This window comes from Lobosporangium transversale, assembly GCF_002105155.1.
Source record: "Lobosporangium transversale strain NRRL 3116 chromosome Unknown BCR41scaffold_84, whole genome shotgun sequence".
NCBI classification, from domain to species: Eukaryota; Fungi; Mortierellomycota; class Mortierellomycetes; order Mortierellales; family Mortierellaceae; genus Lobosporangium; species Lobosporangium transversale.
In genome coordinates, this window is record NW_019029062.1 from 58,125 (window position 1) to 78,874 (window position 20,750).

At 41.3% G+C, this 20,750-nt stretch overlaps 4 protein-coding genes across 4 annotated transcripts; 2 read left to right on the top strand and 2 right to left on the bottom strand.

Moving 5' to 3' along the window:
- The first annotated feature begins 715 nt into the window (after nt 1–715).
- Nucleotides 716–3,262, top strand: BCR41DRAFT_390825 (hypothetical protein). The gene is made up of 2 exons (XM_022028283.1): nt 716–2,773; nt 2,883–3,262. Exons 1-2 carry the CDS (start codon nt 829–831, stop codon nt 3,239–3,241), a joined length of 2,304 nt encoding a protein of 767 aa, XP_021875369.1. The 5' UTR covers nt 716–828; the 3' UTR covers nt 3,242–3,262.
- Nucleotides 3,263–7,935: 4,673 nt separating this feature from the next.
- On the top strand, nt 7,936–8,490 carry BCR41DRAFT_288740 (hypothetical protein; the record flags this gene model as incomplete). Its single annotated transcript, XM_022020314.1, has 2 exons — nt 7,936–8,214; nt 8,338–8,490. Coding segments are annotated over 2 exons (432 nt in total), but the record flags the coding sequence as incomplete, so codon positions are not given.
- Nucleotides 8,491–10,154: 1,664 nt separating this feature from the next.
- Nucleotides 10,155–14,901, bottom strand: BCR41DRAFT_365216 (hypothetical protein). Its single transcript, XM_022026125.1, has 3 exons — nt 14,279–14,901; nt 13,513–13,785; nt 10,155–13,191 (listed from the first exon to the last, which is right to left on the bottom strand). The coding sequence occupies exons 1-3, from the start codon at nt 14,462–14,464 to the stop codon at nt 10,276–10,278; spliced, it is 3,375 nt and encodes a 1,124-aa protein (XP_021875371.1). The 5' UTR covers nt 14,465–14,901; the 3' UTR covers nt 10,155–10,275.
- Nucleotides 14,902–17,382: 2,481 nt separating this feature from the next.
- BCR41DRAFT_390828 (hypothetical protein) lies at nt 17,383–19,278 on the bottom strand (the record flags this gene model as incomplete). Its single annotated transcript, XM_022028284.1, has 7 exons — nt 19,143–19,278; nt 19,007–19,058; nt 18,517–18,914; nt 18,228–18,387; nt 18,073–18,129; nt 17,688–17,957; nt 17,383–17,579 (listed from the first exon to the last, which is right to left on the bottom strand). Exons 1-7 carry the CDS (start codon nt 19,191–19,193, stop codon nt 17,383–17,385), a joined length of 1,185 nt encoding a protein of 394 aa, XP_021875372.1. The 5' UTR covers nt 19,194–19,278.
- Between the last annotated feature and the right edge of the window lie 1,472 nt (nt 19,279–20,750).

The following is a 20,750-nucleotide window of genomic DNA, read 5'->3' on the forward strand; positions in this document are numbered from 1 at the left end:
TTTTTTTTTTTTTGCCCCTGTCTGATCTGTCTGAGAACAGCGTTTATTTATTCTCGCCAATATCGTTTCCTCTGTTACCATTACTGGATAATGCTCTTCTAATTGGCAGGAGAATGCATGAGCTTTTTTTTTTTTTTTTTTTTTTTTTGCGTTTTTGCCCAAAGTGAACAATAAGAGGTGAACTGCATCATAGAGTAAAGGAGGAAACACCAAAATTTGTTTAATTACGTGCTTGGTCCCAGGAACAATGACTTCAGTTGCTTATTTCACCTTGCATATTGCATGGCGCATGGATTTTTCGAGTCAGAGTCAGCACATTGGATTCCCTTCTCATAAACCCTAAGTTTAGAAACATATGGAGTAATCGACTATGATTGCCTATGTTTCGGTGCGATAAATTTATTTCCTTTGCGATCTCGTCTGTTGCTTTGAAGTAGAAAAGGAATGTCCCAAAAGAATCCCTCACTCGATTGTTTAATTGTCGAAGAGTACACGTTTCATAACAGATATTCGCATTGGTTTATGATATCGAGCATTTGGTTCTACAACGCCACATTCCAAACTGTGCTAGTAACGACTATTTTTTTTTTCTTATGGTTTCAGTTGTATTCTATTCGTATTCTGTAATAGTATTGGGCTTTTTGACATGGAGTTGTCTTTTCTTTTTCTCTTTTCTTTATTACGACTCAGATTTTTTTTTTTTTTTTAAATTCATCTCAACTTCAAGTTTGCCTCTAACGAAGGCTATAGGCTCACCAAAACCAGACCAATCGTTCAACCGATTTTTAAAAAAGTTTTTTTTTTTTATTTATTCTTTTAATAATAGCCATGAAAGAACAATCTATTACTACTCGCGCATTCAAGAGCGATAAAACTACCACCATTGTCCATACGACCACCATAATCTCTGAGGACAAGGAGACTATTTCGGACAATGAATACGATAGCCAAGGTCATCATGGGTCGCACAGTGTTGTCGATGGCATGAAAAAGACTCTTCAAGATTATTGGTTCCCTTTCCATACTACCGAGTACTCCGACGAAAATGTGGAAGAAGAGGAGAAGCAGGCACATCATCCTCCTCATTTTGAGGCTAATAGTGTGATGCGTCGCGCCTATGATTACTGGAAGTCTCTCACCCAGGATGCAGAAGAGGCTGCCAAGGAAGCCGTGACTAAGGCAAGAGAGGCTCGTGATGCAACTTCCAAAGAGGCAAAGTGGGCAATTTTTGGCTACAAGAAAGAGGCCCGCGAGGCATATGAGGCCGCAGAACAAAATTATCGTGACGCATTGGCGAAAGCTGAGAGAATTCATGAGGAGGCTCTCGAGAAGGCACGTACCCATTGGTTCCAGCAATCGGATTCCACTCAAATAGAAGTGAGCGAGAAGCATCATTTGGGAGACAAAGTGGGAGATGTAGTTCACAAGAATTGGGAAAAATTCAAGGCCGCGGTCGATTCCTTGGCATCCAACCCACCCAAGTATGCTTGCAGCCCTAGCTCCCAATATTGGTTCTCACGCCAGAACCCCGCTGCCGACTCTGGCTGGGACTGCCGCGAGATCTGGGAGCGTCCTAGCAATCACAAATATGACAATAATATGCTCAAGGCGTTGCCCAAAAAGCATGTCTCTTCGGATAAGGTCCAAAGCATCCTTGAGAGCCTTTTTTACCAGGCTGGGCAAAAAGCCAAGGATGTATCTTCGTCTACATCATACGATATGAAGTCTGTCAAGGATTACTATCAGAGCGCTCTAGATCGTATCTCTCGCAATGAGCTTGGGGCTGTAGGGGATTTAGATTCATTGGTTGACAAGATCAAAGCCAAGTTGGATGAGGCCAAGTATTACGAGGAGCAGACGGAATCATGGCTGACCTCACAGTGGAATGCTGTGGTTGATAGTACAGGCGATCTGAAAGATCAATACGACCGTGTGTTCAAGGATGCAGTTCAGGGTGTAAAGAAGTCTCGTACAGATGCTTACACAGCATTTTTAACCGAACTGCAAACGTCTGCCAGCGCTGCACGCTCCAATATCGAAGAGGCTCTCGAGAACGCTAAGCGCGATGCAAGCGCAGATAAGGCCAAGGTTCAAAAAGCCATCCATGATGCGGCGTCCTCATTCTCCAACGCACTCAAAGAGACCGAGGCTAAAATGAAGACTGCGCGCAAGAATTCATATGATGCCGCGATCGAGACTTTCAACAAAGGAACTGCTCAGCTTAAGGCCAAGTTGGAAGCTGCAGCCAAGGTTGTTAGACAATCAGGCTCATCCATTTCTTATCATGCTTCTAAATCAGTCTCATCAGCTGCTGCGAAGGCTTCTCAGTCTGGAGAGGGCTTGCGCAAAGATGCCAGCCGTAAGTTGGGTGAAGTCAAGGATAAAGCCTCGGAGGGGTATGATCGTGCTACAGCTTCACTCGGCGCTATGTGGGGTACTACCACTCCAGTCTCCTCACTGACCAAGGTCCATGATTCGTACATGCAGCTGCTGAGTGGCACCAGGAACACCTTGTTTGGAAGTTACAGCGGCACCACTACATCATCAAGTGGTAATCATGAGCCTAGCTCGATGTACGGTGCTGTGACAGCACTATACTTGTTATTCTTAGTTCGTCAGATCTGGTTACGTCGCAAGTGTTGTGCCGAGAGCGCTACTCATGGTGGTGTCAAGCTGACTACACGTGAGCTTCATCATAGCCACAACCGCAGCCATGGTTCTGATTCTGAGTTAGCTGAAGACCAAAGTAGCAAGCATGGAAAGCATAGTTATCGTAAGCCCAAACTTTTTTTTTTTTTTTTTTTTTTAAATCTTTTTCATACTAAATATCTAACTGCCTTAGACGTTTGTTACCATTGTTTGGTCTTTTGATGGTAATACAGGCCATCATGACAGCAGCAGAAGTAGCAGCAGCAGCCTACATCAAGATGAGCATCAAAATTATCATTATAACAACTCCTTTGAAGCAGTTTTGAAGGCTTTTACCTCCGTGGCGCCCATGACGATGATATTTCTCGTATTACTTGAGTTGACAGGTTTTACACGTATTGGACTGCACACGTTGTTTGTTGGGTTAGCAGTATCACAACTCTTCCGATGGAGCTATTTCAATGACGTTATGAGACAATTAGGAATCGTGGGAGAGGCCGTATCAGGGATACGCGAAATTGGATATTGTCTCGCATGGACTGTCTTTGCTCTTGCAGGTGCTGCCAATGCTCTCAATTTTGCTGCATCTTGACGCGTCAGGGAGTGACTGGCCTTGTTATTTATTTTGCAATAAATATTATTTCCTTTTGTTGCTTGAACTTTAGTCTTTTTTTTTTTTTTTTATACCTCTGTTCCTTCAATAATGGAGAGTCTTTTCAGACAACCGCTCATTCTCGCTCGAGGGAATGTCCAAGGACGAATGCAATGTCTACATTACAAAGCCCACAGGTTGCATGTGTTGGCAAGTAAAAACATGCAACAGCAACAGCAGCCGTTAGTCAGGAGCAAGAGCCTGCTTCAACCAATATATTGTCAAAGTATAAAATTGCAGCAAAGCAGACACATTGCGATTAGCAGCGTCTATAAGGATCGCCAAAGGCAAAGACTGAGCTGGGCATCAATACCTTTGGCCTCTAGTCAGACGCTTGAACACCAAAGAGAAGGAAGAAGAAGAGGAGGGAGATGGATCGTTAATAATGATGGTTGTTCTCAAAGATACTCCTCTGCTGCTGCTGCGGCCACACTCCAGAAACTCACGCCAACTTTAATGGCCTCATCATCTACTTCATCATTTCCGTCAATCTTGGACAGCACTGATTTGAACAGTTCCATTATGGCGCAGGCGCCGCTGGAACTGTCTCGAGAACAGCGGTTTCTCTTGGATCAAGTGATCAACAAAAAGAAATCAGTCTTCTTCACGGGATCTGCAGGGACAGGAAAATCGGTTTTGCTCCGCCAGCTGATTGAAGAGCTCAAGGAAGTCTATAAACCGGGACAAGTGGCCGTGACAGCATCAACAGGTATTGCGGCATGTAATGTTGGAGGCTGTACATTGCATTCATTTGCGGGCGTTGGGCTTGGGACCGGTACAGTAAAACAGTTGTTGAGCAAGTTGGAGGGAAATAGGAGAGCACGTGCACGATGGAGGAAAGTTAAAGTGCTGATCATTGATGAAGGTAAATGAAAGATCTTTCTTAGTCTCTTTAAATTCTCAAATTGCTGTAAATGTATGATAAAGAGATTTAAGAAAAAAAAAAGGAAAAAAAAATATTTGACAGCCTGACGCTCCTTTTTATGGTTTAGTATCAATGATTGACGGAGACTTATTTGACAAATTGGAAGAGGTTGCAAGGAAGATGAAGAAGAGCGATAAGCCATTTGGAGGGATTCAGGTATAATTGAGCTTGTTGCATTGTATCTCTTAATTGTTACAAGCAGTAGCTATGAGGTGCTTATTTGTTCGCGTTTTCTACTTTTGCTGCTGCAGTTGATCATTACTGGTGACTTTTTCCAATTACCTCCAGTTGTTAAGGAAACCTTTTCACTCGACCCGTCACCAACTAGTACAAGGTCAAAGACGCTTATCCCTAGTATTAGAGGATCAAGCTCCACCACTACTATTATCAAACGGGCCTCGAAACCTGATGACGACAATGGACTTGAGTTTGATCCCTATGAGAGCGAATTTATAGGATATAATGAAAACTATTTTAACGTTGGCGCAGCGCCTGTGCAAGATGATTCTGGGCAGGCCATAAATACAGAAGCACAGCTAAAACTTTGTTTTGATGCCAAGACTTGGAATACATGTATTGAAAGGACATTGCAGCTTACAGAGGTGTTCCGTCAGCGTGATCCAGTATTTATCAATATGCTGACAGAGATGCGACATGGAAAACTATCCAAGGAGACTTGTGATATCTTTAAGCAATTAGAGCGGACACCCAATTATCCAGATGACGGCATCAGAGCGACAGAGCTGTTTGCGTTGAGACGGCAGGTGGACGAGGCAAATCATCGATACTTGTCTAGTTTACCTGGGCCTGTATATGTTTATGAGCCAAAGGATGATGGTCCACTGAAAGCAGTTATGGATAGGGCATGCATAGCCTCTTCGAAGCTGCTGCTGAAGGAGAATGCACAGGTTATGTTGATCAAGAACCTGACACCGACTCTAGTTAATGGATCAATGGGTTTAATTGTGGGTTTCGAGGAGGATATGTTATATGATGACGAGACTGGCCAATGGAATAAGAGTCATTTTCCTGTGGTTCGCTTCCAGGGCGAAGAAGATGATTTGGTGATTAGGCCAGAGGAGTGGAGAATGGAACTGCCCAATGGCGAGGTCATTGCCTCTCGAATCCAGATCCCCTTGATCTTGTCGTGGGCTATGAGTAAGTACATGAATTGAATGCTTATTTTACTTGATTTATTTTCCTTTATTTTTCTTCTTTTTCTCCTTTTTATTTTTTATTTTTTTTATAGCCGCAATTAAGTTGGAATTGGCCAAGGTTTTAGTCTTACTGATAACTAATCTATGGTTCATTATTATTGCTTTTTTTTTTTTTTTTTTTTTTTTAAAAAAAAAAAGGTATCCACAAATCTCAAGGCCAGACTATGGAGCGAGTGAAGGTTGATATGGGCAAGATCTTTGAAGTTGGGCAGGCTTATGTGGCCCTATCGCGTGCGACATCGCTTGCTGGATTACAAGTGTTAAACTTCAGCAGGCGATCGGTTCAGGCACATGAACGTGTAGCCCAGTTTTACGATGGCCTTTTGACAGTGCAGGAACTGATGGTACAAGAAGAAAGCATGCCAAAGAAGACTAGCAGGCAAAAGACTAGGAAAAAGAAGATAAAAGAAGTTTAGTTATTAAAGATTATAATAATAATAATAATATTAAAAAAAGCATTGCTATAATATACTGCAAATGTGTAACGCATTGGTAGCAGAGCCCGGGACATTGGATAACAGAAGACGCGTCTAATGGACATGTGTTTTCAAGTGTTGATGGCTTACCTCATACATTTTTTTGAGCCAATTGAGCCAAGAGCATTTGGAGATGAGCTGAAGAGAGGTGCAAGTCAAAAAGCCAGGTGAGTGTAGTGGTAAAATCATTTGAATGTGGTGCAAATACACACAAACACAGATATGGACAACAAAGGTTAACATGAATGCATGCATTGTGACATGTTCCTCCTCTCTTTTCCTTTCTCTCTCTCTTTTTTCTGACGCGTTTCTTTTTTCTCGCATTCTCACATTTGTCTTTCCATTTCTCTTCACTGCCATTGACAAAATCATAAACAAACAGACATCATCTCAATTCTCTTGGTTCCTGATTCCTTTTGCATCCATTCCTTCAGTCAGTCAGCCAGTCAGTCAGTCAGTCAATCACTCTTTTCTCTCTCTTTCCTCTCTCTCTCCTCTTTCTTCTCTCTATCTTCTTTTTACTAGATATTCTATCTTCTCCATATCATACCATACCCATACCATACCATAGTATATCATATATCACACATCATACATTCTGCTGATAAAGCATGCTCAAGCCAGCACATCTCACTCATAACCAAAACCACTCATACGAGGTATAGAATACCAAATTGGATCGGATCTTCATTCATGCAACGAAAAGTATCACTTTAATATAATCCCTTTCCCTCTTTTTCCTATTCCCTATTCCCTTCTTTTCCTCCCATTTTCCTTTTCCCTTTTCCCATTTTCCTTTTCCCTTTTCCCTTTTTCCTTTTCCTTTCCCTTCCCTCATTTCTTAGTTTTTGCATGGATCAGGGCAGTTTGCTTCCTTCGTCAAATGCACACGTCGAAATATCTAAAGCTGCTAATGTGTGTTTGCACTTGAAAGTTGATGTTTCTTTTTTTTTTCTCTTCAACAACAAAGCCGTGTTTTCTCTCTCTTTCGGAGCAAAGAAGAGATATGACCGGAAATAGCGGTTTTTTTTTTTTTTTTTTTTTTTTTTTGAAGAACGATTGTCCTGTTTGTGCGACAAAGACTTTTTTCACAAGATCCCCCCATCTTACTGCAGTCACACATTCTCTATCATTGCATCCAATCATCAAAGTTTTTTTTTCTTCTTACTTTTCTTGGCCTTGCGTTCCTTATTTCTTAACCCCTTTCGCCTTTTTTTTTTTTATTTTTTTTTATTAGAGCAATATCCCACCTCCATACATTCAATCGGCCGACGACATTTACATTAATCAGGATAACGACGGCTCAATAAGGCGGAACATGGGTAAGGGTATTAAATGTCGACCGAGTTCATCATCGTTCGTAGAAATAAAAAAAGGGGGAAGAAAGAGAAGAGGGAGGATCCCAAGGAAGATGACTTCAGACGACATTGTCAGCCGAATCATCTGATCATTATTCCCTAGCATGAATAAAGGGGTATCACAAAAGATAATAAAATAGAACATGAGCTCTGAACTATACATGATCTTTTTATTATTTTATTTGCTTTCTTCCTTAGGCAAGGAGTTCGATGATATCGAGCAGGAATACGAAGACGATCTGCTATCTCAGATCCATCAAATTACTGACGCAGATATCTTGAAGCAACTATTGATCCAAAAGGAGCAGGAACGAATCGGGCTTGCCTCTAATTTAGATCTAGCTGCTCGTTTGGGATTGGATTTGCATCAAAAGATACAACGTCAAGAACAAGAAATGGGTGCACAGGTACTGATTCATTTTATTATGACAACACGAGAACAGCCTTTTTTTTTTTTTTTTTTTTCACTTTCATGCTCAGTTCTACTCTTTTTCTTTCTGTTTTTTGTTTTTATTTGATATGATTGTAGATCCAGTCATTGCAAGATGAAAATCATGTCCTTCAATCCAAAGCAAGTCTCTCGCAAGAGTTACAATATCAGCTCGCCAACTCTGAACATGAAGTTAAGGAACTGACAGGACACAATCGTTTCTTACAACGAGAATTGGATACGTGCCGACAAGAGCTGAAGGCATTTCGTAAGGAGCTGGATGAATTGTCGGAACATATGGCCGAGATCAGTTCTGAGATGTTTGATGCAAAGAACAAAGTCAATTCATATGCACGGCGGCTAGGAGAGGTTGAGCAGGAACTGGCATCCACTCAGGAATTGAATGTGAACCTACAAATTCAGCTCGATAACGCGTTGCAAAAGCAGAAACAGACTCACTCTACTACAACTCAAGCGGTTAAAATGATTCAATCTGATCTTGGCAAGGTATGTTTGAACGAAGAAAAAAAAAAAAAAAAAAAAAAAAAAAGCTACTACAGACCAGTTAACAATGGGGACCCCTTATCTTTCCTTCTCCAACATCACTCCTGTCTCGATCCCGCGAACTAGGTCTTCTCTGATAGCGACACAATGCGCATGACACTGGAGGAGCTCGAGACGCGTCAGCTGAAATGTGAGGGCAAAGTCATGGAAATGATGACAAACACGAGAGAGTATGCCCAATTACTGGAGGAGGCTCAGGAGACGATCCATACTCTGCGCATTGAATCGGATTTAGAAGGGCGAGGCGCATGGTCCACGCGAGGCCCACAAGCAGCGATCTGGGATAACCAAACAGGAGAGGATCCCGAACATCATATGCTGGGGTTTGCAGCCTCTAGACCAAGGATCCCACGGCAGCTTTCTGCCACTGCTCAGAACTCCGATACTTCTTATCATAGCGATAGGGATTCGAAGACTGCAAAAGAGCTTGATCCAATGTTTGATGATTTATCTTTGAATACAGCTCAAGGCAACTCACTTGGCATGGAGCTCGGCCATAATGAAGCTAAAACATCCTTGAATCTGGACCATAGATTATCAGCTGCCTCTCGTGGGTTGAAACAGGAACTGGCTGATACCTCCCTAACGCTAGACCGAGGACTAACAGGACTGTCTCGAAAAATGGATGAAGACCTTGAATACCATGGATATGGAATACCACTAGATCAGGAGCTCAGAGCAGAGCAAGCGACGTCATCTCTTGCTAGCGAACTTGCAGCGATTGAAAACCGAACAACATTTGAGAATGATGTTAGCAGTGATGAGCATGAATCGGTTCAATCGCCCCCTCAAAGATCCTCATTATCTGCTGAGCTACATCAGCGGCTGGAGGAAAATAATATTTTACAAAATGTTCTGCCGAATAAGCCTTCATGGAGTAAGGGCACTAGTGCTGTTGGTATCACAACTGTGCTAAGTCCCATTCAGAGCACATCTTCTTCACTCCGAGATATTGGGAGGACCCTCAGCATGATGACTCTTGCAAACCAAAGAGCATCGACTTCGGCTTCGAGTATGAATGCTTTGATGTCATCATCAAAAACGGGCGACAGTACCACGAAATCCGGTGCAACCGTTGGTTTTGCCCCTTCAGGGCCTGATCAGGGTTCAGTTTCCAAGGTTGGGGTTGAAAATGTAAGCGCCTCGTTTTCATCACCCACCTCGTCGCCTGGAGCACGACGTGCTGTCATGGGTTCTCAGGGCATCTTAGGTCTTAAATATCTCTTATCCGCCACGAGTTCTGCAGATCTTTCCAATGTGATTACAAAGACAAATGCAAAGTCTCCAATATCCAACAGCTCTAACATGCTTAACAAGGATGCAAAGACGCGATCCTCTTTCATTTCCATCGCCAGTAACAGCAGCAGCACTACAGGGAAATCATCAACATATAATAATACCAGCGAGGATAGCAGTGATGTAGGGGATTCTAAGGCGAAAAGATCATCGACCCCATCTTCCATTTCTTCCTCAGCAACAACCGCAGCAAGGAGAGCTGCCAACTTTTCAGCATCTTTTAGTTCTATCCCCAGCCCTAGTGGTAGGATGACAAACACACGACCCATTTCCATATCAGGGGTATCGGGTATCCAAACAGGACGTAAACAGGCTTCTCCAGCATCCTCATGGACAATTTCGAGATCGGCTATACCGATCCCATTGGCTCGAAGAACGTCGTTGCCACAGGTTACAACAACATCCTCTAACTTTACTGGACCATCCTCATCCTCCTCATCCTCATCCTCATCCTCATCCACATCCTCATCTTCCTCAGCTTCGACTATTACAGGTGGATTTTCATACAACAGGACTTAATCTCTTTTAGTGTCACCTTTTTTGATTTTTGTAAATTTTTTTTTTTTTTTTTTGTACTTGTAATTAAGCTGTGTATAGAAAATGATTTTAATGGAAAACTTTGTTTATTAATTATTATTGGTTGGAGGTTTGAATAAAATAAAGCATGATATACAATACAGATGTAAAATGATAAGGGAGTAAACTTTTCTAATTCCTGTTAGCGGGGATCGACTTTGTCCTGCTGAAGGTTCTGCTAAACATGGTCTTCATGGTTGGGACCATGTTCAAACCAATGATCTCCTCATTCAAGGCTGTGGGCTTGAACTTCCTAAGGAGAAGTGTACGCATGGTCGAGTAAAAGATGATGAAGACACCAAAGGCCAGAGGGATCAATAAATAGACAAACTTTGTGTCTCTGGACGTTCCAAACACGGTCTCAACTCCAGGGGTGTAGACGATAAAGAATCCAAGAGCGACACCAGCAATGATACCCAAGAATGATCGGGCGTTCGTGAACATGTACTTTCCAAAGGGCAATCGGTAACGGCACATGCATGCAAATCGGTTGAACAACTGCATGATCATGATACTTAAGTAGAAACTCGATTGTGCTTGAGCCAGCAGATTACGATTAAATTCGGGAGATTCGGCCGAGAATAGATTCTCCTTTTGCATCTGGACAGCTTGTGCAGGAGTGATATTACCTTCCTTGTAGAAAACCACAAAGAAGGTGACCAAGGCACCGATGGTCTCAATGATACCGATCTCAAGATAAGCCCAGGAGAGAAGTCCAGCGTCGACCAAGACTTCGTCTTCAGTGCTCTCAAACTTCTCACGCCAGTAGACGGAGGTGAACATGGCCTTAAAGTCGTGCTTGAAACGGGCCATGAATGAAGGTTTGATCTCTTCACCAGACTCTGCATCGACGACGGGGGGGAGAGCACGGGTGGCTAGACGGCGGCGACGTTCAACCGATGCGGGCGTGACAGGCTTACGAGGAGGCAGCTTCATCAGACCAGTGCTTGTCTCTGGCTTGTCCCAGGCAAAGGTGAGTGAAACCAACAGTTCGAATCCAAGGTCGATGACCAAGATCAACATGGCCGAGATAGGCAAGGGAATCGAAGCAATGACATAGAGCAAGTTGGGAACAACCTCGGGCATCGAGTGAGAGATGGTGTACTGAATTGACTTTTTCAAATTTGTAAAGATCAATCGGCCTTCCTCAATACCACGGACAGTGGATGCAAAGTTATCATCCAACAAAATCATAGCAGCAGCTTCCTTGGAGACGTCGGATCCAGAGATGTTCATTGCAATGCCCAAATCCGCCTTCTTCAAAGCAGGCGAATCGTTGACACCATCACCGGTGACGCCGACAATGTGTCCCATGGACTGAGCATGCTTCACAATCTGCAACTTGTGCTTGGGCGATGTACGAGCAAAGATGATTTCTGGCTTAGAGAAGATCAAGTCCCAGTCCTGAGGTGTCAACGAGTCAATTTGTTCTCCATGGATCACAATGGCGTTGTACTCATCATCGCCGACTTCATCGATCGAGCAGCCGCGGCTCTTGGCCACCATCTCTTTTGTGTCCGATAAAACCAAATTAATCTTGCGTCCAATTGCTTCAGCTGTCAAGGGATGATCACCTGTCACCATCATTACACGAATACCAGCAGAACGGCAGCGACCGATAGCTTCACGAACACCATGCTTAGGAGGGTCCTCTAGAGAGACTAGGCCGACAAAACAAAGACCAGTGGTAGGATAGTTCTTCTTCTCCTTCTCAAAGACAATATCATCGGGGTATTGGTTACGGGGCAGCAACAGCTGAGCAAAGGCAAGGACACGATGACCTTTCGAGGCCATAAGTGCATACATTTCATCATAGGCCTTCGAGTGCTCCTCTGTCAAAGGCACTGCCTCTCCGTTAATCAAGATGGTGCTGCAGAGACGCAGGATACGCTCAGGGGCTCCCTTCATCAAAAGCGTGAATTTGCCATTGGTGTGCTCTTTGTGGTGGATAGTCATTGCCCATTTGTTTTCAGAGTTGAAGGGGACCTCAAAGACCTTGGGATAGAGATCGTTCAAGTCATCAAAGTTGGAAATGTTGGCCGAAGCGAAACGAGTCAAGCCAGATTCGGTAGCATCACCCAAGACCTGACGCTCAGAGATGGGGACATCGGTACGATCAAACTTTGCACGAGAGCAGAGGGAGGCAATCGCAAGGACTTCAGGAATACCGGGCGAGCTTGCATCGAAGGGTTTTCCAGCGCTGGCGGCACTGCGGAAAGCAGAGTACATATTAAGAGAAGACCAGATATTGGTGACAGTCATCTGATTGCGAGTCAGTGTTCCAGTTTTGTCAGTGGCGAGCAAAGTGATAGCGCCCAAAGTCTCTACTCCTGTCAAATCCTTGACCAAGACGTTTTGTGTGGCCATACGTTTTGCTGCAATAGTAAGCAACATGGTGACGGTGGCAGGAAGACCTTCAGGAACCCAGGCCACAAAGACACCGATAGCAAAGTTGAGAGTACTGGAGATACCGGAGCTTCCTTGGCTGCGGTAAACAGCGAAATATCCGATGAGGAAGAAGACAATAGCGGTCGTGATGGCAATTGAGGCAATAATCTTGACAAAGTCATCAATTTCACGAGTTAAAGGTGATTTTCCAGAATCCTCTCCAGAAGTCAACCCAGCAATCTGACCGAGCACAGTGTTATCACCTGTCCTGATGACCATTCCATAGCCTTCACCATTGACCACCAAAGAGCCGTTAAAGGCCAAATTACGAGCTTCCAGAGGATTCTTCTGATCGTTAATAGGACTACGGTCTTGAGGATCAGTTTCTCCGGTCAAGGATGAGTTGTCGACCTTCATGTCTGTGCAGCCGATGATCATGATATCAGCAGGGATTTTATCACCCATTCGTGCAAAGACGATATCACCCAATACGAGGTCCGATGCAGGGACTTGGATTGATTTCCCATCACGGACCACAAATGATTTTTGAGGCATGAGATCTAAGAATGACTGTAAGACTTGAGCAGACTTTTGAGCCTGATAGAACTCGATAGCAGCATTGATGAAGGCGACAATGATCAAAATGGCACCCAAATAAGTCTAGAGAAGGAAGAAAAAAAAAGAGCATGATATTAGAGTTTGACCCTTCTGATTCGACAGGGCTGAGAAAGAACACAAAAAGAAATTTAATCCATGTGTGGTTTCAGAGTCCAAGAAGGGCAACTGAGGATCAACTGGACAAAAAAGCAAAAAGCTTCGGTTGTAAACAATGACAGAGGAAAGAAAAATAACTCAAAAAACAAACAAACAAACAAGCAAAGGAAATGAAAGGAGAAAAAAAAATCGCTCAAGGACAATTGACGTTGGGTCCTTGGGAGTATTGAAAGCAGGAAAAAAAAAAAAAATCACTCATAAACTTACGTTCACTTTGTTATTCTTCGGGTCAACTGCAAGAAGGATATAATTGAGGATACCAGCAAGGATCAAAAGCAAGTTGAAGAGAGAAGTCAAGCAATGCATAAACTTCATGAAGGGTGAGATCTGTTTCGGAGGAGACAACCGATTAGGTCCATTTTCGATTAAACGTTGAGCAGCCACCGATGAGTCCAGGCCCTTGCTGTTAGCTGGCTTTTGTGCATCGACACTGACGCTGTAACGGGCTGCAATATCCTCTATGGAGAACAAGTGCTCTGTCTATTTTAATTTCGATTGGATTGAACAAGAATGTTTGAAAAGGAAGAGTTAGTTTTTTTCTTATTTTTCTATCAAAGCAGGAGGAGAGCAGAGCGAGCAGCCCATAAACATAATGTAGAATAGAAGACAGAAAACGCGTAAACTGTCCATACAGTCCATCATCCAAAAATATATTAAGCTCACAATAACAAATAAAAATAAAAAGAGCAAAAATAAAAGAATAGGTGGAGTTCGAGGGCTTGGACATTGGGAAGATGGGAGGCGCGACGTTTCCTCTTTTATCATTTTCGTCTCATGTCAAAATTGTAGTCATCGTTTTAACCAGTAATTCAGCCTCCAAAATCAGTATTGTAAAGCATGATACCGTTGAAGTGATGAAGCAGTATCATGAAAGGGATGCTATGGTTGGCATCTCTCTGTCTTTTTTTTTTTTTTTTTTTTTTTTTTTTCTTAGAAGAGGAGAGGGTTTGTTATTTTTTAAAAAGAAACTTACAATATCCAAAGACTTTTCTTTTTTAGCTCCTTGCTTACTCTTGTCTTTGTGAGATGATGGAGTAGCAGCGGGCATCTGGGTATTGTTTTTTACAGGCTGAGTTCTGGTCCTAGTCATTTTCAGGGGTTCACTAAACTCGAGTTTAGCCTCTTGAGTAGAAGAGGTGTTGGCATCGTTTGAAGCCATATCTGATTTTTTGTGGATTATTGAAGGCAGTAGTTGGTTGTTATTTGAGTCAACTTAAAAGGAACAAAAGATCAAGACACCAAGCACAAGAGGAAAAGAGAGGGAGAAAGGAGAAGAGAAGAGATGAGAGGGAGAGAGAGAGAGAGGGAAGAGTTGAATGGTTCGTAAAGTGTGTGAGGAAAGAAAGAGCGTTAGGGTGACATGAAAAAGAAGAACGAGAGAGAAGGAGAGAGAAGATAAGCGATGATGAGGATGCGAGTGATTGGGGTGTGGGCTATTTATTCAAATTCGGTGTCGCAGTGCAGTGCCAGAAAAATAAAACACATCCTAGTTACATGTCTATTTTGCGCTTTTTTCTTTTAAAGTTGAATGGTAAATGTTATTTCTTTGGTGTATATGCTGAATATAGTTACACTCAGGTAAGGCCCTGCTTTCTCTATTTCTTTTTGTGGTAAATATAGGCCATATTTAATTTTTTTTTTTTTTCTGTGCGTTGCTCCGCTCTCTGGTCTCTGGTCTTTGCCTCAATGTCAATAGACCTCATACGTATCAAGAAATCTTACATCCAATTTCCACTGCAGAAAAATAAAAAACTGATCCATTACAACCTTCCTATCTTTTTTTTTTTTTTTTTTTTTTTTTTTATATTTTTATTTATTTGTGCTCATGGGATGGTTAGTGATGGGGATGAGGGATTTTTTTTTTTTTTTTTTTTTTTGACCATTTCTCTTCGTCGAATACAAACTGGTAGAACTCTATTTTCACATCAGTACTTTATTAGCATATAATGAAATGAGGGGTTTTCCTTAATCATACCCTAATTCATGTTAAAGTTCTTTTTTCAGTAAGCATCATGACTTCTCAACTGCCACTTATTGAATATGCACAAGCAGATAGTGAAAATGCATCTGCTACACTGCATGTATACACATTGAACAATAATAGATCAAGTGAAAGATAGTAAAGATTGTATTAAACCATTCATCCTCCCTCCTTCGCCTGGCCTACTCATTGTCTTTATTGCGCCGCATAGAGTAACAGAAAAAGACAAGACATAATGACGAGCATTGCAGGGCTGTTGAAAAGAAGACAGATCCAATCATTAACGGTCAAATTACCAAAGTCAGAGAGATAGGAAAGGAACCAAAAAAAAAAAAAAGCCAATAGATAAAAAGGGCAGACCTCCAAATAGCCGTTGTGCGTCTATCAGTGATCGGTGTGCGTTTTTTTTTTAAAAGTCCGAGGTCATTTCAGGTCGTCAACAAGTGTAAACTGCGGTTTTGGTCTTTCGCTCCTCTACGAACACTTCTTTCGTCACTTGTAAATCGAAGGCTGTCAACGAACAATCTAGATTTTTATTTTTTTGTTTTTTTTATCCTCTCCTTTGGCGATTGGCGATGCAACATGCAGAAGGAAGTTCTGCAGGTTTCTCTTAATGATGGCTACCTTGTATAAACATATAACCTCTTTTTTATCCCTTGGCTAAATGTGCACTCTTGTTGAATCCTTTGTTGTTTGTAAAGTTCCACGTGTCATTTTTGAACACTTCAGACTGGCTTTAGCCATGAGATCTGTCGTCATTCCCTTGTGAACCCGTCCTCTGCGTTCAAATCCTTTTTATTCTCTAGTCCTGCTGCTTCATCAGCATCATGTTTTTTGAGCTACTTTGCTGCTGATACCTGATCCACTTCTTCCCTCTTTCTTAGTCTATCGAGCTAAATGGACTCGGACACATCCCCTGCTTTTTTGACGGTGAAGAATATTCATGTATTAATGCATGTGAATATGACAATGACGATATGAAGGAGGTGGCGTTTGCATGATCAAATCTTGCAGAGGGATTTTTTTTTTTTTTTTTTTTTTTTTGAAGCGCCGCACACGTTTAGTTGTAGTCGTACATGACCATTCGATTTTTTTGTTTAAGGTCCAAGTGATCTGTGTGCAGTGGACGAAATCTACGGTATACCGTACACCCATTCTCATTTTAACAGGGTCACTCTAGTTCGAAAGCAAAAAAAAAACGTGCTCAGTTGCTCCAAAATGTCATTATAAAGAACTACATTGCCCGAGCCTTTTGAGCCTCGTTTCTTGTTCCTAATTATAATGACTTTTATGAAATCAAAAAGGCATTGCATATTAGATATTTGTACTAGACTTTGCTCCTCTGTCTTTTGATGAAGCCCCTCTTTTCCACTGGATAAAATTTCCAAACAAGTCTTTATTTTTTAATTATTAACTAAAAAAAAAAAAAAAAAAAAGCCCTTTGTTCACACCATCTAGTGTCTTCGGGACCGTTTCTATCATCTATGATAAGCGGCTTCAGCACTGATTGACGTGTTAGATCAGCCACAAGTAACCACTCTCAAGGCTAATTTTTTTTTTTTTTTTTTTTTTTTTTTTAGTTTTTAAATCTTTTTTATGATATGCTGTCTATTGGTCTCTAGTCAGAGACCTTACTTCCAAGGCCTGAATGAAATGATACGCGCAGAATCACATTCACTATAGACACTGTATCGATGCTTTTGATGATGCCCTTTCTCTAAAGCTTCCTGTCTCTGAGAGCTGCCTTTACTGTGAGATCCTGAAAATGGTGTACTTGACTAGAGGCTGCCTTGAATTCTGGTGCTCCAAAGATAAAATCAGGTTCTTGGCCTTCACAATTATGGTAATGAGTAGGGTGAGGAGAAAAAAATGGCTACCTTCAGTCACAAAAGGTGATCAACAATATCTGCTTACATGAAAACAAGCAGTTATTGTTGCAATGAGAGAACGATATTTTTTGGCATTTAATACATGTAGATGGTATGATAGATCTGTAATTACTGCTACAAAAGGTATTTGTTAATAAACTACGGGAGACACACAAGGATATCTGTTTTATCAACCTGGTAGTTTTTTTTTTTTTTTTTTTTTTTTTTTTAGACTTTGGAGTCTTCATGATTGAAGTTTAATATCCTCCAAAAGAACTTGCTCTCGAACTCTTGATCAAACTCAATGTCTGTCGTAAGATATTCAGGGAGAACTTGCATCAACTTTTCATCTCTCGTTGCATCGAGATGTGGTTCATACGATACACATTTCTTTTCATAGTCGTAGGTCAAAGTGAAGCATAAAGCTAAAGCAAAAGAAAGAAGAAAATAAATGATGTCAGGAAAAAAAAAAAAAAAAAAAAAAAAAAAAAAGCCATCACATTGAAGAGATACCCCTTTCTGAAAACACATACTTCCGTGAGGCCCAGAATGCTCACAATCCCACACTTTCGGTAGTGTATTTCTAGATGATGAGAGAGGGTATATGTCTTGTGGGATGACCTTAAGGCCACTCAGATTTTCGTACATCTTGATCGTGCTCATAACACCAGTAGACGTTGGAGTCACTTCAGGGCTAGCAAGTATTGATTCTAAAGATGCTGTTTTGGCTTTGGCCTTGTCCTCTAACTCACGTTGTCTAATTTTTTCCTCATATTCCCGAAGCTGACGTTGAAGAGTGCGGACTAAAAGCATAGTGCCAGTATAATAATAGTATGCAAACGGTATCAAAGTTAAAATGAAGATACTGAGCAGCTAGATTATTTTGTTAAAAAATACTTCTGATCAATATATCTATACCTTTTGCATTCAGCACCTCGTTGTTGTCGCGTAATTTTTCCTGCGTCCTGAGTGCAGCTATGAAGTATATTAATACATAAAACATTTGGCTGAAGTAAGTAAAAACGTTGGTCGTCATAGAGAGAGGGCTTTCTCCGTATTAATTATAGACGTACACTCCAGCTGTGGTTCAATCCGGGTACGATAGTTCTCAGCACTACAGTTTGCTTCCTCGAGTTTTGCACGATAATCTTCCAAATTCTTTTCTGCATCGGTTTCCTTGAGTTGTTTCAGACGTTTGTACTTTGTATTGAGCTCATGATAAGCAGCTTCAAGCTTTTTTTTTTGTACAAAAGAAAGAATTTTATCAGAGATAGTCCATTATGGATTACAACTAACTGCATGGATCACACCGATCCTTGTTTTTTTTTTTTTTCTAAAAAAAAAAGAAAAAGTATTTATTACCTGTTCATACGACATGGACAATCCAGTTTTGATGGGTATCTTTCCTACTCCATTGTCTTTTGGTTTTGCAATGGTTTTCTCAGCACTATTTGTTGTTAAAATTTGGTTTTCTTGATTTTCTAAAGAGCTGATAGACTTTGCGTTTCTCAAGACAGATGTTGCTTGTGGCTGTTGTTGCGGTTTGGTATAGGAGTCCTGAAACTTTGGTGTTGCTGCTGCTGTAGTTGTCGTTATAGATGTAGCTTTAGTTGTTGAAGACAAAGCTGAGGCTTTCTTTTTAGGCATAGGTTGTTGTTTTTGAGTCCTATATCGTTTAGGAATCACAAGTTCGTCTTCCTGGTCCAGTCCATTCTGTTTGGGTAAGGTCCATAAATCTGTTGTCTTCTTTTGTTCTTTTGCTAAATAGAATGAATAAGATGAGATCAGCTTTGTTTTTTTTTTTTTTTTTTTTTTTTTTACTTTTGAGTTATTCATTTCATCGTAAACTTACTCGCTACTTCAGAATCAGAGTCACTGGGTGAGCTTGGGTTGCCCTTGATGCGCTAAAAAAAAAAAAAAAAAAAGTTATAGAATGTGAGGTGATTACAATCTAATCGATTACTGCTTAGTTTTTTAGCTTCATTTACCTTGGTAGTCGTAACTGCTCCGTTCACAGTCTTTGCTCGTTTTGGTGGCATGGAGGAGGTGAGAAGGGCGAAGCAAGAGAGGAATCTGATAAATTGGTTTAAAAAAAAAAGAAAAGGGTAAGAGACTGTTTCCCAGACAAAAGGACGCGTCGAGCGTTGAAATAAAAGTAAACTAAAAAAACGTTTACTATCCCCGATTGTTACTAGTTTATTGGATGACATGTGGTCTTTCCCTCTCATGTCAATCAAAGCAATCAAACAATCGAACAGGAACAAATCCATTGTGGATATGAACTACGCGAAACTGCGTGGTTGAGACATGTCCTTTAAAAGTCTGCAAACATGAATTATTACACATCATTATACATTATTTCTATACACACAAGCAAGGAGAAGAATCAAATAATCAACTCTTTCTGTCAAGACAATTTATGATACGAGTGAATAAAGTATATCCGTGTCCACCTGGACTAAATTGAGATTTGACATGACATGACATGAATATCCCATCTTGAAGTTTCTTTTTTTTAAAAAAAAACGTTGGGTTTTAGTTGTCAAACTAAAATAACATGTTCATTGCTCTCACCTCTCTTTCTCTCTTTCTATTTCTCTACTTTGTATCCTCCATCATCTTTTTCTTAATTATTATATACTTTTCACCTTCATCTTGAATCATTCCAATTCTTCCTTCCTTCACTTACTCGATCAACTTTCTCTCCCGAATGAACTTTGCTTTGTTCTGATCAATTTTGTTCACTATTTCTACTTGATTCAACTTGGCTTCTTTTTCGACTTGATCGCACTTCTTCATTGGCCTTGTAGAGGTGTCTGTTTTACTAACAAAAGATCGGGCCCCTCTACCCCACCTCACTATCTCTTTCTCCTTTCTCTATCCTTTTCTATCCTCGGCTTTCCACTGTGCGGTATCCAAGAGGTTAATTGGCCTCACTGAGTTACCTTGCCTGTGCTCAACACATCATAATCTATCACCCACTTGTATTTCCTATATACCTTAATTCATCTCTTCTAAGAAGTAACCTTCCGAGAATGCCCTTCTCTAAAAAACGCTCTACACATTCAAGGCGATCACAACGACAAAGACGCTATCCTACTCAGCAAAATGAATCTTCCTCCTCTTCTTCATTGTACGATACGCCTGTCCTTATCAAAGGCGGCCATTCCTTTAATGTCATCTCACGATGGTTCTTTCTCTGGGTGATCCCTCTACTGCGTCGGACAAGGTCTGATCCAGAATTCAGTCCGGATTCGATCCAACTCCAAATAGAAGAATCCGCTCAATATGCAGGTGAGCGACTCGGTGACCGTTGGCGCCAGGAGGAAATTAACTACAAAGAAAAGTAAGTCGACACAGAAGAAGTTACAGGAGATAGAATGAAGGGAAGAGGGAAGGAGAGTGATAGGAAGGAATGTTTTGAGAGTAGCATTCTGTCAGAATGTGTACAGTTATGATTGTCCTCTGCATGGTACAGAAGAGGAAGGGATCTGCAGCAAGACATTAGGAAAGAAAGGTCGGGTTGTGTTGTCTGATAGTTACACGCGCTATTTGTTTTTTATGTTCCTTTTCTTCGGAAAATCAAATTGCATGCA